Consider the following 16,195-nt stretch of genomic DNA (forward strand, 5'->3'; position numbering starts at 1 on the left):
GGTAACCTCTTGGTGACTTCTTTAGCCCCCAATTCTGGCCCATTCTTGTCCGGTTTATAGAAAGCACCATACCTCACCAGCCAGGTGGCCCTCTTGCTGAACTGGTCCAAATTCCACTGGGGGGGGGGGCAAATCACCACGCCTCACCACAGGCAACCTTACCAAGAGCCCCCATGTCTTACCTGTCCAGGTCATAGAGGGTATGAGAGTTCTCAGTCACCACCTCGACACCAGCCTCTTTGGCCATCTTCATAATGGCCGCATCTCGTTCTTTCCCAAAGGGTTCAGAGTCATATTCAAAGGTCAAGCGGGTCACCCCCCATTCCTGTGGGGAGATAATCTGTTATGCTCAGGACTGTTTGAGAAGCAGGACCGGGGCACTCAGTTCTTCTCAGGTGAACAGGCCCGATCCTGGCTATGCTACAATGGCTACAGAACAAACAAAGGGCACCAGACAATCATCCACTTGGAAAGCAAAGAACCTGAGGCTCAGAAAGTGTGAAGCAGGCAGTCAGGAGAGTCAGGCCAATAGCACTGCCGTGGTGGAGTCCATGGGAAGGCCCCGCGCATTCACTGTGGCCTTAAGGTGGGACAATGAAGCTATAAATACAATGTTCCCAGGGGAGCCCCTGGCCCACAGAGAGGCACTGACTCACAGTGGAAACGGGTGGGGGAGACACACACAGGATCACTAGCTCCGGCCTGCTCTGCAGCCTTTCCCAGGCCTCCTCAGAGTCTAACTTGTGGCCTAGTTTTCTTGGCAGACTTGTGCTATGTAAAGTGTCTTAATGGTTTCCACAGCAACACTCCCAAGGCCAGAAGCAAACAGAGCTAATGGCTCTCAGAGCTGGAGAAGGAGGAGCAATCCTCAGTCCAGAGGCTGGGGAAAACAAACTGGAGGGCTGCAGGCTGTGAAGAGGGGAATTCTCTTCTGAGCTTTCAGTCACTTCTGGTAGGAATAGCCTGGTCTCCTAGCAACACCAGGAGAAAGCTGCCCCAGTGAAAGCTATCCAGACAAGTCACAGAAAGCCCTACAGCATGTAACTAGCAAGACGCAAACAATCTAACCAGTCTGTGGTCACAGGCCTATAAAGCTCTGAACCCCTGGCAGATAGCCTAGTTCAATCCTGCCTGGGGAGTGAGTTCTTCGCAGGGTGGCTCTCCAGCTGTCAAAGCACAAATGTACTAAACGTGTCCTTAGCCCTTCTTCTGATAAGTGCTTTGCATAGACGGCATCATTACGCAGTCACAAAACTTCGTGACTCAGGAGCGGCTCACTAAACGATGGCCTATCCTTCGGGGGCTTCCTGTGTCCGATTTCCACACAGCGTTTGTCCCAGGCAATGAAGCTGCCCATGACCTGCCCATTCTGCCCATCATCGTGTGAACTCAACAGAAATCATGTGTGCTGTACACCCATCTCTATGGTCTCGTCAGCCAGCGAGGGGCCTGATAGCTAGTAGCAGCTCAGTAAATATGCAGGCAGTGCCTCAGTGAGCAATGGGTCTATGCTTCAGAGCAACAGCCTGTTAGGCCTCCGAGCTGCTGGGAGAGGGAGGAGCAATGTGGAGGGAGGAATAAGAAAGACACGATGTTTCCTGTTACTGTTGTCTTGGTTTTGCTGTGGTGCTTGGGATGGAACCCAGGACCTCATGCACAGTAGGCAAGTGCCACAGCCTAACAAATGCGTGTATATGGTACAGCAGGTAAACACACAGCTCTGTGTCCGAGAGCCTGAGACCACTTCCTGGCCAGGGAGCACGCTCTTGCCTCCCCTGTAAACCTGGGACAGCAGAACCTAGCCCCGGGGGCTGCTCTGGGGTGGGTGTTAGCATGCGTTAGCAGCTGGAACAGGACTCACAGTCAGCCCTCAGAGAGTGTTAGTGTGGTGTCCGGTGACTCATAGATTTGTACAAAATTATGGGATGGGGGAGACACACTATGAAGCTATTTTCTTTGACATCAGATTTTCCCCTCCTGGCACAGAGTTTGGAGTGCTACTGAGGATGAAGGAGAATGCTCTAGAATGCTCTCTATCTGTGAGAACTTTTGCCTCTGCTTGGGCCCTAAAACATGCATTTTAAAGGGGCTAAGAGGAAATAAATGGGCTTGCCTCCAATATGGCCCTCAGATGAAGCTTTTACTAATGGCTTACCACAGAGAAACAGGGATGCTCCCTCAAATGCCTGAGTGACTTTTTCCCTAATAAGCAGAGCAAGCTGAGGTGGGCAGTACCCCTTGTTAGACAGGAAACCTCACCCTTAAAGTCTTGGCAGGAACGAACCCTAATAAAACATCCTAGCTTGAGCCAAGGAGACATAAGGAAGCCAGAGGCAGTGGGGTGGAAGGACTTAGCACACTGCATGTCTGGGCTGAGCTGGGACCTTTCCAACACGATGCTGGTTTTACAGAGTTTTTTCCCTTTAAAAAAAAAAAACTCCAGTTTTCCCAGTTTGCCAGTTTCTACCCTGCTGGCAAACTGACCATCTGTCTCTGCATCTAACCTCCCTAGCAGCCATTTTAGTGGCCAGACAGGCACCAGTATTTCCATTCTGCCAGCCAGAATAGCATTTCACTCTGGGGGGAAATGCCAGGCAGCAGAATCGCCCTCAGTCCTCCACACTCACCTTGAAGAGCCTTGGAAACACATCAGCTGGCTGTCCCCGGACTACAAACAGACGGGAGTTCAGCTTTCTTAAGCTTGTGTCCAGATCTTCCAGAGACTGCAATAGGAACCTGCAGAATCCACAAAGGCCTCATTAGTGACATGGGACGTGGGATGGGGTGGGGTGGGGTGGGGAGTGGAGGTGGTGAATGACAGGACACAGCACACACACATACTCACTCTCTCTCTCTCTCTCCTTCCTAAGAACCCAGCCACCGCTTGTGCCAAAAAGTTGGTATGATACATATAGGGCTGGGGGCCTGGCCTGAGCTCAGTCCAGGGGTGATGGGGTTAACTTCCAGCTTACTAGATAGCTGTGTGATAGGAGGCAGAGACTTAACCTTTTTATCTGTTTTCTCATCCATAGCTTAGAATTAACAGTAGAGCCTGTAGACTTGCCAGTACTCATGGAATCACTAAGAAAATCCTATCAAATGCAAGGAAAATCTCAGGCACAGAGCTGGGCATAGAGTCCACGTGATCAGTGTGGGCAGCTTGTATTACTGTTTCTGTGTGTCTGTTAAATACTAAAGCCACACCCACAAGCTGGGCTGTCTCTGAGGCTCGGTTTGGGAGGTAGCTCACTTTCCAGGCCTCTCTGTGTCCCACAGTCCCTTGAGCCTCAAGCATGGTGCACTCATTTTGTCTATGTAGCTAAGGCTGGTCTTGAATTTGTCATCCTCCTGCCTCGGTCTCTCAAGTGTTGGGATTACAGGTATGAGACACCATGCATGGCTTGAGCTGCAGGCATTTCTGACACTTCAGCCCTCGCACATGGGCTTTGTTTGTCTGACTGCTTATTCTTCTGGCCTCTCCATCACTCTGGCTACTGGGTTTTCACCAAGAGAGGCAGGGACTTAAAGGTGTTCTGGATAGATACTGCGGCATGCTTGGGTGTGTGATAAGGACACAAGTACTCATGAGCCTGTGCAAGAGAACTGGGTCACCAGGCAACAGGGAAAGGAAATGGACCTTTGCTGAGTCTGTCAGTGTGTGGTTTTAAATTAAATTAACATTTAACCAGGTAACTATTGATGTGGTTCAAAACCCCAGTGATAAATGGGTACAGAGTGAAATGTTCTCTCTTGCCTCCCCAAAGCAACCAAGACTATCAGTTTGATCATGAATCTATTATGCTTTGTATTTTCCTAATTTGACCCCTCAACACATTTTGAAGGAAATGGAACTATTCCTATTTTGCAGACAAAGAAACAGACAAGAGAGGTTAGGGAATTTACCAAAACTGAGAGCTATTAAGTGACTGAGCTGGCATAGAGGCCCAGGCTAATCAGACTCTGAAAGCCATGTTTTCTTCTCAGTGGCCCATTTCTAATCACTTCAGTCAAGTAGGCTCTCTGCTCCAGGGCTCAGAGTCTCCTGAGCCTGGAATTCCTCTCTCTGACAGACACAAGCCTCATCTAGGCTGTCCATTCACATGCCTATCGTCCTCCTCAGGACCTGAGCCTCAACAGGCCAGCTTCTACGTCATGGTCCCTCCAAAACCTGGGGTAGATCCCCAGCTACATTCCCTGACTACTGGAGGCTTACAGAAGCCAGAGGGTGCCAATCAGAACTAGGCCCCGCCTGCCTCTGACGTACACAAAATGTCACAGTTCCGTGGCCAATGCTGCAGGCCCACATTCCAGCAGGAGCCTAGCCCACAGCATCACCTTAGCTAAAGAGCACATAGGTTCAATCAAGGCTTGAGACTGGAGACTGAAAGCAGAGGCTGTTAGGACTACTCCTTAAGCTCCCCTGCTGTGAAATGCTCACTTAAAAACCTGGCACCTCTAAATGGTAAGGGATCCACAAGCCTGCTCGAAGTGGTCTCCCTTGGGCCTTGCTGCTCCCCACAGCACACATACAGAATAAAAATAAAAATAAGGAAGGCTCAAGGGAGCAGAGAGCCTTAGCCACCTGAAACAGGGGGCTTTGCGAGGCACAGTGCAGGGCACAATTCCACAACACCTCAGGAAGATGGAGGTTCTTCCATCCGAAGCCCCCAAGATGCCCCAGCCATACACTTTAGGGGTCTCTATCTTCACAGCTCACCACACCACAGAGAACATCCATCTGCAGCTATTCAGGCTGCAATGCACAGGAAATATAGGTTCTAGAGTGCGTTGCAACCTGCTTTCTACACAGCTTTATTTTTAGGACTCATTATCTAAAGAAGAGCTTCCTGCAGCATCTCTGCAGCACAGATGAGTACCCTTGTCTTCCCTGACAGGAGGCAGAAGGCAAAGCCTGCAGCTAGCTAGCAACTAAACAATGGTGCAATTCCCAATGGCAACGGCTATATTTACTGAGCACTTCCGGAGCAAAGCTCTATCTTACTTACTTTGTATGCATTAACTCTCAGACAACCCCACGAGGTGGGTGCTATTATCGTGCCTATTTTACAGCTGAGGAAACTGATATTCAAAGACAAGTAACTTCCCCCCAACACAATATACTTGGCAACTGGCCAGAACTGGTGGCCTGGGGACCCTACAGTTCAGGGTTTGTTCTCAGCTACCAGGCTCTTAAGCCTCAGCAGTGAGCACACCCACGGCTCTGAGCAATGTACACTGAGGTGGGTGGTATTGGCTAGGCCTCAGTCCGTAGGGAGCACCAGAGCTCAATTCACACTAACACCTTTTCTGCAGATCTTTGCTCCCCAAAGTGTGGTGTGAGGCTCAGCAGCATTAGCTGTGCATGACCAGGAACTTGCTAGAACAGACACACTCTTGGGCTCCATCCTAGATCGCCATGAACTGAATTTGCCCTTCCATATGATTGTCTGGGAATGCACTTGTCCATGAAAACTCAAGAAGCTCCACCGTGGAATGCTCTTCACTTTGACCTTGATGTACAAAGTGCATTTTTGTTTCAAATTTGCTTCTACTGAGCCCCCACCCCCACCACATCACATTTTTGTTTCAAACTTTTTGGCCCTTAAGGAATACTTCATTATATCCACCATCCCTCCTCCCCAGGATGAACTTAGAACAGCATCCCAGAAGGCAATAGGAAGAAGACATAGGGAGGTCTCCGTATAGTCTCTAGCCTCCAGGCAGCCACGGACAGGGAAGCCAGTGCTATGGCATCACCTCTGCAGAGCACAAAGGAACTGGAGCAAGCTGCTCCTGAAGAGCACCAGTCAGGCCTAGGCTTTCTTAGCCAGGGAGAACCTGGGCCTTCCCTCTCTGCTCCCTTCGAACCCTCCTCTGTACCTGTCCACTTCTCCTTACTTCAGGAGGGGGACTCCAAAGGAACACAGCTGACCCTCACCCTTGCTCCAAGTGGTGATCACATGGCAGAGCACACAGCCCTGGAGGGAGCTAGTCAGAGCTCACCATTTTCAATAGATGTGCACCAGAATTACGTAAGTCCCATGGAGCCAGGGCAGACAGAACTGGAGAAAACCAAATTGGAATTTCCAAAAAATACAGAGAAAACTGTCATTCAAGAACTCCAGGAGGACTGTTGGTGGGAATGTAAACTTGTACAACCACTGTGGAAATCAGTATGGCAGTTTCTCAGAAAATTAGGAATCGAACTACCTCAAGACCCAGCCATCCCACTCTTGGGCATATACCCAAGGAATGCTGATTCATACCATAAAGATACATGCTCAACTATGTTCATAGCAGCACTATTTGCAATAGCCAGAACCTGGAAACAACCTAGATGCCCATCAACGGAAGAATGGATGAAAAAAATGTGGTACATATACACAATGGAGTACTACTCAGCAGAGAAAAACAATGAAAGCATGAAATTTGCAGGCAAATGGATGGAACTAGAAAAAATCACCCCGAGTGAGGTAACCCAAACCCAGAAAGACAGTCATGGTATGTACTCACTCATAGGTGGATTCTAGATATAAAATAAAGAACAATCAGACCACAACCCATAGAACATAGAGGCTATATATATAGCATGGAGGTCCCTAGGACGACTGTGGCTTATAATAAATTTCAGTTTTACTCAAAAAAAAAAAAAAAAAAAGAACTCTCCAGAAGGCTACCCCTTCAGAACAGGCTAGTTACATACACATTGCACTCAGGGAGAACTCCTCTAGGGATGGCATTGGCTGTGTTGAGAAACAGTTTTCTGTTAACACAGAGGAGAGGGGTGATAGTGAGTTAGTGAGTTCTCTTGGATACAGATGGTCCTTGACCAAATTCCTCTGCTTCAAGCAAGCTTATTTCACCATAACAATGATATTATGGGCTGGCGGACAGGTGACAGGATATTAATAGATAAAAATTCACTTCTAAAAATTGAGAGAGTTTAAACCCCACAAAAAGGATAATTTAAACCCACAGTCTGTGGCAGAGACTGCTTCCTAAGTCTCATTCAGATAGAAATATAGGTTTTTCTTTTTTTTTTTTCTTTTGGGAGTGCTTAATTTTAAAGAGCTTGGGGCTGGAGAGATGGCTCAGAGGTTAAGAGCACTGACTGCTCTTCCAGAGGTCCTGAGTTCAATTCCCAGCAACCACATGGTGGCTCACAACCATCTGTAATGAGATATGGCGCCCTCTTCTGTATACATAATAAATAAATAAATCTTAAAAAAAAAAATAAACAAAGAGCTTGATTGAAGTTTTCACCCCTCTTGGGCAAATGGAAACGTGTCCTTGGCTTACAGAACAGTGAAGGCCCTTGCTAGAATTGCAGTGTGAACAGCTCAAGGAACACAATGGCTCTCCCAGCAACTACAGCTCCATCTCCTTGCTGACCAAGTTCCCAGGCCACTCATTTCGACAGTCTAGATGTCCAGCTGCATTCAGCTCCGAGCACTTGGGATGAGGCAAGCTCTTTCTCACCAGATAACATGAGTTCCCAGATGGTATCACTGGCTACTGAGAGAAATGGCTAAGAGAGAACATATTTCTATAACTCCCTCTGTTCTGGAAGCTCCTGAAAGAGATGCAGCACAGAGCCAGAGCCAAAACGATTTCAACGGAGTAGGAGGAGAACCTGGGCAGCATCTAAGCTGTGACAGGGAGAGGAAGGGAAGTAAAAATGGATCAAGTCTGACCCATTTTAAAATCTAGAAGCCGCTCACAGCTGCCTTTTGTTTGGGTTCTTGCCTGTACCACCTCCTTTCTAGATGCAGCAAAGCTGGGGAGGGACGGACAGAGGAAAATGGCACCTGAGCAAGAAAAGCATTCCTGGGAGTCACAGAGCTAGCACTGACCCATAGGCCCCTACCCTCACCAAGGCAAGCAATATGACAGTCTTTCATGCAACAGAACATACATGCACACACAGGTGCTGTTGGCATAGAGAAGCACATACATCCATGTGTATTCCGGTTTTTTTTCTCTTTAGCTGACACGATAGCTATTTTAATCTGATTCCATCTGCAGGAGGGAACCAGTGTAACAGAGATGACGGACTCTGATCTCCGCTTCTGCCAGATGGACCCCCCCCTTCCAGAGAGACTTTTCAGAGCCAGTCTGAAGCAGTGGGGGCAGGGCCATTATGCTGCAGCCCCATTCTCTTAGTCTGCTCCCGAGTTCCAGAAGCAGCGCCGAAAGATTACACATGCTGTAGTTATGCAGAGGTGCAGCTGGAGTGGGAGGGGGCAACTCCTTGCCTCCAACCCTGGGCACCAAACAGCACCCAGTCCTGCTCTCCAGCCATCAGGAGCAAGGGCGATGACGGGGCTGCTGGAGTGTGTGTGCCTGCTGCCAGGTTCAGGAGCAGCTACCATATTCGATCTGTTTGGTGTTATTTCGCCTCATTCTCCTAAATGCCAAAGCTAATTAGACTTCCGGTCAATGCACTGAAGCAACACACTCCCCAGGTCGCCTGGCTCTCTGTGGTTCTTTAGTGCAGCACTTCTGACACTTGGCTGCAATGGCTTAAAAAACAAAAACAAAAACAAAACAAAAAACAACCAACCCAGGCCAGGGCAACTGAATCATAAGTCCGGGAGGGGAGCCCAGAAAGCTTTCAAAGATCCTTAAGAGATTCCAATATTAAAAACACATCTGTAGTTTGTCCCTCATCTAATTCTGTTTATGGCATTCAGGCCTCCTCCACTGTGGTTGTTTACTTGCCTTTCTCTACTCAAACGTAGGTTCTGGAAGCTGTGGGAGCGAGCACACCTGAGCTCACTGCCGTACTTAGCAGCGGCCCACCAGCTACAACTCACAAAATAACTCTCAATTAACATCTGCATTCCCACACGATTTGAGAGTTCACTCAGGCATCTGAGCTGCCTTGTTCCTTTCCTGCTTCATTCTCTTGAAGGTGCAACTACAAAAGGGTGACCCACAAAACCCCATAAAACCAAGTTACTAGTATACTGGAGTTCAACCAACTTTGTGGTTCCTTTATCTCCACTACCACAAAGGAAGAGGCAGTCACAGGCAATGCTCCCCACATTCTCAGTGAAAGAAAAAAAAAAAAAAAAAAAACCCTTCATGACAACATAACAAACAGGCAGATTCTATTGACTCTGTCTAGGTTGGCACACTGCCAAAAAGAAGGGGAGGGCAAAGTCTAAGGCTTGGTTTAATGTCCACAGTAGATGGTCATTTGCCAGTGTTTGTCAAATTCAACCTTCTATCTACGGAAACTGGAGCAAGACAGAGTAATAGCGCAGCCTGAAAACAGTGTGGGCTGGCTCTCCACAGGACTATCTTTAGTTGTTGTTCTGCGTAAATGGGACAGGAAGGGGCATTTAATAGACACGCTACTAGGAGCACTTGCAGACCCCTCTTGGAGAGGAAAGAATGGGGTGCTGAGAGCCACTGTCTCCTGGGAATTACCTTGCTCCTCTGTGCAGCAAGGCCATAAGCAAACATCGCTCATAACAATGCAAACAAATCAAGCCACTGCTAGGAGGCATTTAAAGAGTGATGGGTACATGATGTATCCAAACTTGTTTTTGAATACTGGCTACAGAGAAAATACATCAGCTACCTATTTATTAATTGGGTCACACAATGTGGGGAAGGACTCATCCTCCAGGGAGTTATCAGGGGCTCTTGACATTGTGGTTTTGTGGTTCCTTACCCTTATATCAGCTCCTAAAAGTCTTATCTATAATGGTCCACTGTCCTCTAAAAATCATACCATGACAATAGGAGGAAGGGCTGACGGGTAATGCCATGCTCTTTGAATATTTTTTAGTAAAGTTGTAACTGCAGAAGGGGTCCTCTCAGGTCAGTTAAGGGGGCTACCTGGGAGATAGCTCAGCGGATAATGGCACCTGCCTCGTGGCCTGACAACCTGAGTTTGAATCCTGGAGCCAGCTGTATGGTCAATGAGAACTTGCAAGTTGTCCTCTTAACTCTATACACCGCCATGGCATGTCCTTTCCCAAAAAACTTAAAAAGTACATATAATAGTAATTTTAAGGGTTAAGAACTACTCTGGAGGTCAAGACACAAAGTGGCACTAACCGAAGACGCCCTTGGGGTCTTTTTAATGCTGGCTAAGGCTAACCTAGGGTCCCTAATCACCACCAGGGTGATTGTGTAAGGATGTTAGCCAGGATGGGAAAACGGGGTGGGAGACAGTCAAACAAATCCGAGGCTTAGGGAAGCCTGAGGAGGCTTGGTCAGAGAGGGCCTTCTTCCCTCGAAGAATGCTTTCCCTCACCTCTCCACGCCACCCCCTGGCACCTCTCTAAAAGCCCAAGACCAGAAAGTCCCCATTCTGTCAGGAACAGGCTGCAGGTCTTCGCGTTTCTGACGAGAGTTTCGTCAGCACCGAGGAGTCATGACCTCTGTCGTCCCCCGTCCACCCCGCCACCCCGCGCCCCCGCCCGACTGTCGTGGCGTTCAGAGGGGCCAGACCGCTCTGTCAGCGGTGGCCGCAGCCGGAGTCCGCTCGGGGCTCCCACCCCGCCGTGTATAGGGTTCCCCTCACCTCCATCGGTTGATGCCCACAGACGAGGAGGCCGCGAACCACGGGTCCAGGATGTAGACGCAGCGCACACAGCGCGCTCCGCGCACGGCCGCCAGCAGCGCGGGGTTGTCGTGGAGCCGCAGCCCTTTGCGGAACCAGTGCACCGAGGACGCGCCGTCAGCGCCCATCGTCGTCGCGGGGACCGTCGCCGCCACCACTGCTGCCGCCGCCATCGCCGCCCCGACTGGGCCTCCGGCAGCGGCTCCGCCCCTGACCACACTGCAGGTCCGGCTCAGCGCCCGCCCGGCGGCCTATGACACCGCGGATCCCCCGACGTGGCCCCGCCCCCTGAGGCCGGGCGCGCCTCTCTGATTGGACGGGACACCCCCTCCGCTCTATTGGCCGGCAGCGCCGGCGCGGGCCCCGCCCCCTCACGTTCCCACCATGTGTGGTCCCCGCCCGGCAGCCGCTCGCCAGTGACGCAGGATGGCGCTGCCGCCCGCCCTGCGTGGGCTGAGTCTGGAGGGACCCCGGATCTCCTACGCGTTTCGCGTCCCCCGCCTGCTTCTGGGAAGGACAGGGGTTGCGGTGACTCCCGCTGGTGGCTGATAGACCTGTCACCAGGCCCGTACTTGCGGTTCGTTGTACTGTTCACATGCCAAGCTGAGCGGTGATTGCCTTACACAAACTGCCCTATTTTCTATTCTCATCTCATCCCGGTTACGTTCATTCCACAAGCCCGGATGAAACAGATGCTTGTTAGTCTTATTCTGCCGATGAGGCAAGCTTAGGGCGCCCCAATTTGAATGGCTTGCGCAATACCGTGAATCCAGTAAGATTCCGCTCTGAAATTTCCGATTTCAAAGCTTCTACTTTTAACTCACTTTCTCGCAGAGAATCTTGGCATTTGCATGCAACAAGGCCTAAGGATGAAGAGGAAGTCCTTCTATGCGGCAGAAGTGAGTTTGGGAGAAAGGGCAGGGGTTGCAGAGGATGTGGGTTGAGGCAGTAATTGTGCCCTCAGATGAATTTATTTTATTTACTTTCTGTTTAGTAGACACAGTGCTGTTATCGTCTACAACTCTGAACTGGATTCCGTGTGGGAATCTGAGATGTGGAGGGCATTTTTACCCTACCTCTTCTTTGGAAGCCCTATGATTCTTTGGAGATTCTAGCACAGTATTTGCAGATTGATCGAGTGCAGCAAATATTGCATCTGCCCAAGATGGCCTGAGTGGGCAGGAGTGCTGGAGCTATTAAGCGGAGGACTGTTTCCATTTGTCCTTGTGTTGGTCCGGTGCTCAGAACCCTTCCTCGACCTGGGAATGAGCAATGAAATAATCTAGAATTTAGTCAGCAATGTAATGGTGCTAATTGGCACCACTCTCCATCCAGAGCGTCACTGTGATCCTCATTTCCAGAGCTTTTGTACATGTTGTTCCCTCATAAAAATCACACGCCCCAGCCCACAGTCTTTGCATCTCCTGTTTTCCCTGTGGCAGCTGTCATTTTCCAGCTTCCCGGATCTAGCGTGCACAGCGCCTCATCTCATTTGGTGCTTTGTTTGATCACTGGCCTTAGCTCACGCTAGTGGAATTTCTTAGCTATGGTATGTCTGCTCCATCACGCTATAAGCCCAGACACGCAGGGACCTTGGCTAAGTTACAGTCAGTGTCATTTCCCAGGTCTAGCTCAGTACTTGGCACTGAGGGATCACATGAATCAAAAGGAAGAGACTCAGACTGGCCAGTGCCTTCAAGTCTATCCCAGCGTCTACCTGGCCCTCACCTTTTTGAATCTCCTCTGCAAGTGTTTGCTGAGTGAATTGATGTCCCACATTAAATGTGTTTTTTATTATATTCAATGCCATGTTTAGCTGTGTGTCTGTGTATGAGTATGTGCCCATAAATGTAGGCACCCAATGGAGTCCAGAACAGAGTGTTTCCCAGGATTGGAGTTACAGGTTGTTGCCAGCCTCCCAATGTGGATGCTGAGAACCATCCACAAGTTGGGTTCTCTGCAAGAAAAGTACACACTCCTAACCACTGATCAACCTCTCTAGTCCCTCATTCCTTTTCTTTTGAGGCATTATACTCCTTTCTCTTCTGTCTCCTTGGGTCCCCACAACACTGAGAACCTGCCAGGAAGAAAATAGAGTAAGGAGGGGGTTCTTTCACAAATGGCCTTTCAGGGAGTAAATTCTTCTCTCTCTCTCTCTTTTTTTTTTTCTGTTAGACTCCCAGAACGCTGTGTCTGGAAACTGTGAGCTATCTGCAGTCAAGGACTGCCTATCTTATTTATAGAGAGGCTGAACTCAAATTCCACTTGCTTTTCTTCTGTGTGACCCTGGACAAGCTCGTTGATTTCTCTGTTAGTTGTTATCATTTAATTTACCTTTATTATTTTATTTATGTGTATGTTTGTCAGTGGATGCCATGTGGATGTGGATGGCAGGAAGGCCAGAAGAGGGCATTGGATCCCTTGGAGCTGGAGCTATAGGGGGTTCTGAGCCACCTGATGCGGGTGCTGGGAACCAGACTCTATTCTTCAGTGTCTTAGTTACTTTTCTATTGCTGTGACAAGTCACCATAACCAAAGCAACTTATAAAGTATTTAATGTGGAGGTTCACAGTTCCAGAAGGTTAGAATCTATGGCCATCATGACGAGGAGGATGGCTGCAGACAGGCAGACATAGTGCTGGACAGTAGCCTATGACCATCATGACGAGGAGGATGGCTGCAGACAGGCAGACATAGTGCTGGACAGTAGCCTATGACCATCATGACGAGGACGATGGCTGCAGACAGGCAGACATAGTGCTGGACAGTAGCCTATGATCATCATGACGAGGAGGATGGCTGCAGACAGGCAGACATAGTGCTGGACAGTAGCCTATGACCATCATGACGAGGAGGATGGTGCCAGGCAGACATAGTGCTGGACAGTAGCCTATGACCATCATGACGAGGAGGATGGCCCCAGGCAGGCAGACATAGTGCTGGGCAGTAGCTGAGAGCTCACATCTGATCCACAAGCACGAGACACAGAAGGCTGACTGGGAATGGCTTCAGCTTCTGAAAGCTCAGAGCCCAACCCTAGTGACACACCTCCTCCAATAAGGCCACACCTCCTAATCCTTCCCAGACAGTTCTTCCAACTGTGGACCAAGCATTCAAATATTTGAGCCTACGGAGGGAATTCTCATTGAATCCACCACAAACAAGTAGTTCTTTTGGCCACTGAGCCATCCCTCCAGCCCCTGTCACTTCCTTAATAGATACAACAGGGTTGTAGTGGGTCCATGGGCACAGTGAGCAGCTGCTATTATGCAGAACAGGCTTTGCATCCAATTTTGCCTTCCTTGCAATTTCCATGCCTTTTCTTACACATACCACGTGTTCCATAAGTGACCAAGTGAATGAGACTTTTATTAATTAAAAACAAAATTACAGCAACAATGAAAAACAAAGAAAAGCCTAAACAACTCAGTGATTTCTTATGGACACTGCCTGTAAAATCTGAGCCAAGAGGGAGGGGCAGTGTGTTCTCAACAGCTAGCGGTGCCGTGGTTCCATCTTGCTATGTCATCGACTTTGATGTGGCTTGCGTATTCAGGTTGATAAGGATGACTCATTCCACAGAATGGCTGCCTAGCACATGGGTGAATTACCTGGGCAACATTCAAGGGCCAGGAAGTCAGTATGAAGAAAGGGTACTGGAGGACGAAGTCCACTTTGGAATTTTGTGCTTTAAAATGAGTGTAGAGATACCAGAGAGAGGGCAAACAAGCCTGCACATGACTAAAGAAACGGAAATCTGAATTCTATTTCGGCCTCCTCAGAGCTCCTCGCCTTCCTGTTCACATGGGCAACGAACAGCGGCTCCTGCTCCCACTGAAGGCAGAAGGGGAGGAGGAGCGAAGGGGAGACCTCGGTACTTCAAGGATGTGACTGGTCAGCTAGAAGTGAATGTTGTCTGCCTTCCCCGAAGAGTTTTAAAACAGATCGGTTCTGTTTTGTTTGTTTCCTTTCGTCCAAGTCCTCTGTGGAGACGATATGCGACACATTCTGTTTTGGACCTGCCCTTTGTATAAATATCTGATGATTGGTGGAAAGGTGACCACGCAGAGGGCGGGACATGCATGGCGACTCTAAGGTGCTCACGCCATCTAGTGGTCAGACTCGGAAAGTACGAGTCCATGGGGCTCCTGCCTAAGTGCAGCCGCCAATACACCCAAACCTAGTGACAAAAATAATCGTCCTTTCAACTGTCCAGTTTGAGAAGCCGCTGAGCTTTTTGAAAGCACGGAGCGCAACGCCAGACTCTCTTAGTTCGGTTTTCAGCTCCACCATTAACTAGTAAGTGGTGTATTTACTCGGACAAGCTTCTTAATTTCTCCATGCCCCGTTTTCTTCATTTGAAGAACAGAGATGTAGAGAATGGCGGGTGCTGTGTAGCATGAGAGCAAGGTCAATGACAGATGGCTCAAAATTGAGAATCCCGAAGCAGAGCTATAAGAATTGGGGGACAAGGGCTGAAGAGCTTAGAGCCAGTTGGTGCTCATGCAGGGAGCTCAGGTGTAGTCTTCAAGACCCACATGGTGGTTCACAGACGTCTGTAACTCCAGTTCCAGAGGACCTATGCCATCTCTGGAGTCTGTGGGCACCAGGCATGCAAATGGTGCACACACACATACAGGCAGGCAAAACAATCACATAAAATAAAAATTTGAACATTTTATTCATAACATTATGTCTTTGTTAAATGTGTGTGTGTGGGGGGATGGTTTTTCCTATAATGGTAACAGGTCAACCAGGTACCCTAATGTAAAAAAACAAAAAACCAGAAGGAGAACCTTGATTGCATCAACATTCATACAAGCTCACTCTATGTCTAATGGGCAAACTGAAACAGCAAACTTCTTCACCTTTTGGTGTTGCAGATAATAATTTCTGGAACAAGACATGAAAAACATCCATTCAGCCAGGCGGCGGTGGTGGAGCATGCCTTTAATCCCAGCACTCAGGAGGCAGAGGCAGGTGGATTCTATGAGTTCGAGGCCAGCCTGGTCTACAAAGCGAGTTCCAGTACTCCAGAGCTATTACACAGAGAAACTCTGTCTCATAAAAAACAAAACCGAGGCCGGGCGGTGGTGGCGCACGCCTTTAATCCCACATCGGAGCAAGCCAGCGATTCTGTGAGTTCGAGCTACCTGGCTACAAGTGAGTCCAGAAAGGCGCAAAGCTACGCAGAGAAACCCTGTCTCGAAAAAAAAAAAAAAAAAAAAAAAAAAAAAAAAAAAAAAAACAAAACCAAATCAACCAAACAAAACAACAACAAAAACCCCACATCCATTCAGGGAAAGGCTGTTGAGTTGGAGTTTGGAATTGCATTAAATTTAAGAACATCTGCTTATCAAAAACAATAAGAAAGTGGGGAAACAAATTACAGAAAAGAGGAAGATGTGGTGACCCTAATAACCCCTAAGGAGCTCAAGTCTAGAGCTGGGAGCTGGAATCCTAGCACATGAAGGCCAAGGCAGAATCACCCCAACTCCTAGGCTAGCCTGGCTACATAGCAAGAATCTGTCTCAGAAAACAAATACTCAAAATGAATGAAAGAGCTGAAACCCAGAATACTGAAAGAATCTTACAAACAAAAAAGAGGCACACAGG

The 16,195-nt window shown here is 48.7% G+C and overlaps 1 protein-coding gene across 3 annotated transcripts in view; it reads right to left on the reverse strand.

Moving 5' to 3' along the window:
• Cry2 (cryptochrome circadian regulator 2) overlaps positions 1-10,825 on the reverse strand; it is a 32,940-nt gene extending 22,115 nt beyond the window's left edge. Inside the window, exons 1-3 of one of the 3 annotated variants that reach the window (XM_028878978.2) lie at positions 10,541-10,825; positions 2,628-2,736; positions 183-325 (exon numbers count right to left, since the gene is read on the reverse strand). In XM_028878978.2, coding sequence (XP_028734811.1) covers positions 183-325; positions 2,628-2,736; positions 10,541-10,752 — 464 coding nt within the window. In that variant the 5' untranslated portion in view covers positions 10,753-10,825. Of the gene's footprint in view, positions 1-182; positions 326-2,627; positions 2,737-3,006; positions 4,550-10,540 lie in introns of those variants that run through there. The other 2 variants (XM_037205026.1, XM_028878979.2) reach the window with 2 other exon arrangements.
• Between the last annotated feature and the right edge of the window lie 5,370 nt (positions 10,826-16,195).

The sequence above is a fragment of the Peromyscus leucopus genome, chromosome 4 (genome assembly GCF_004664715.2).
Source record: "Peromyscus leucopus breed LL Stock chromosome 4, UCI_PerLeu_2.1, whole genome shotgun sequence".
Lineage (NCBI taxonomy): Eukaryota > Metazoa > Chordata > Mammalia > Rodentia > Cricetidae > Peromyscus > Peromyscus leucopus.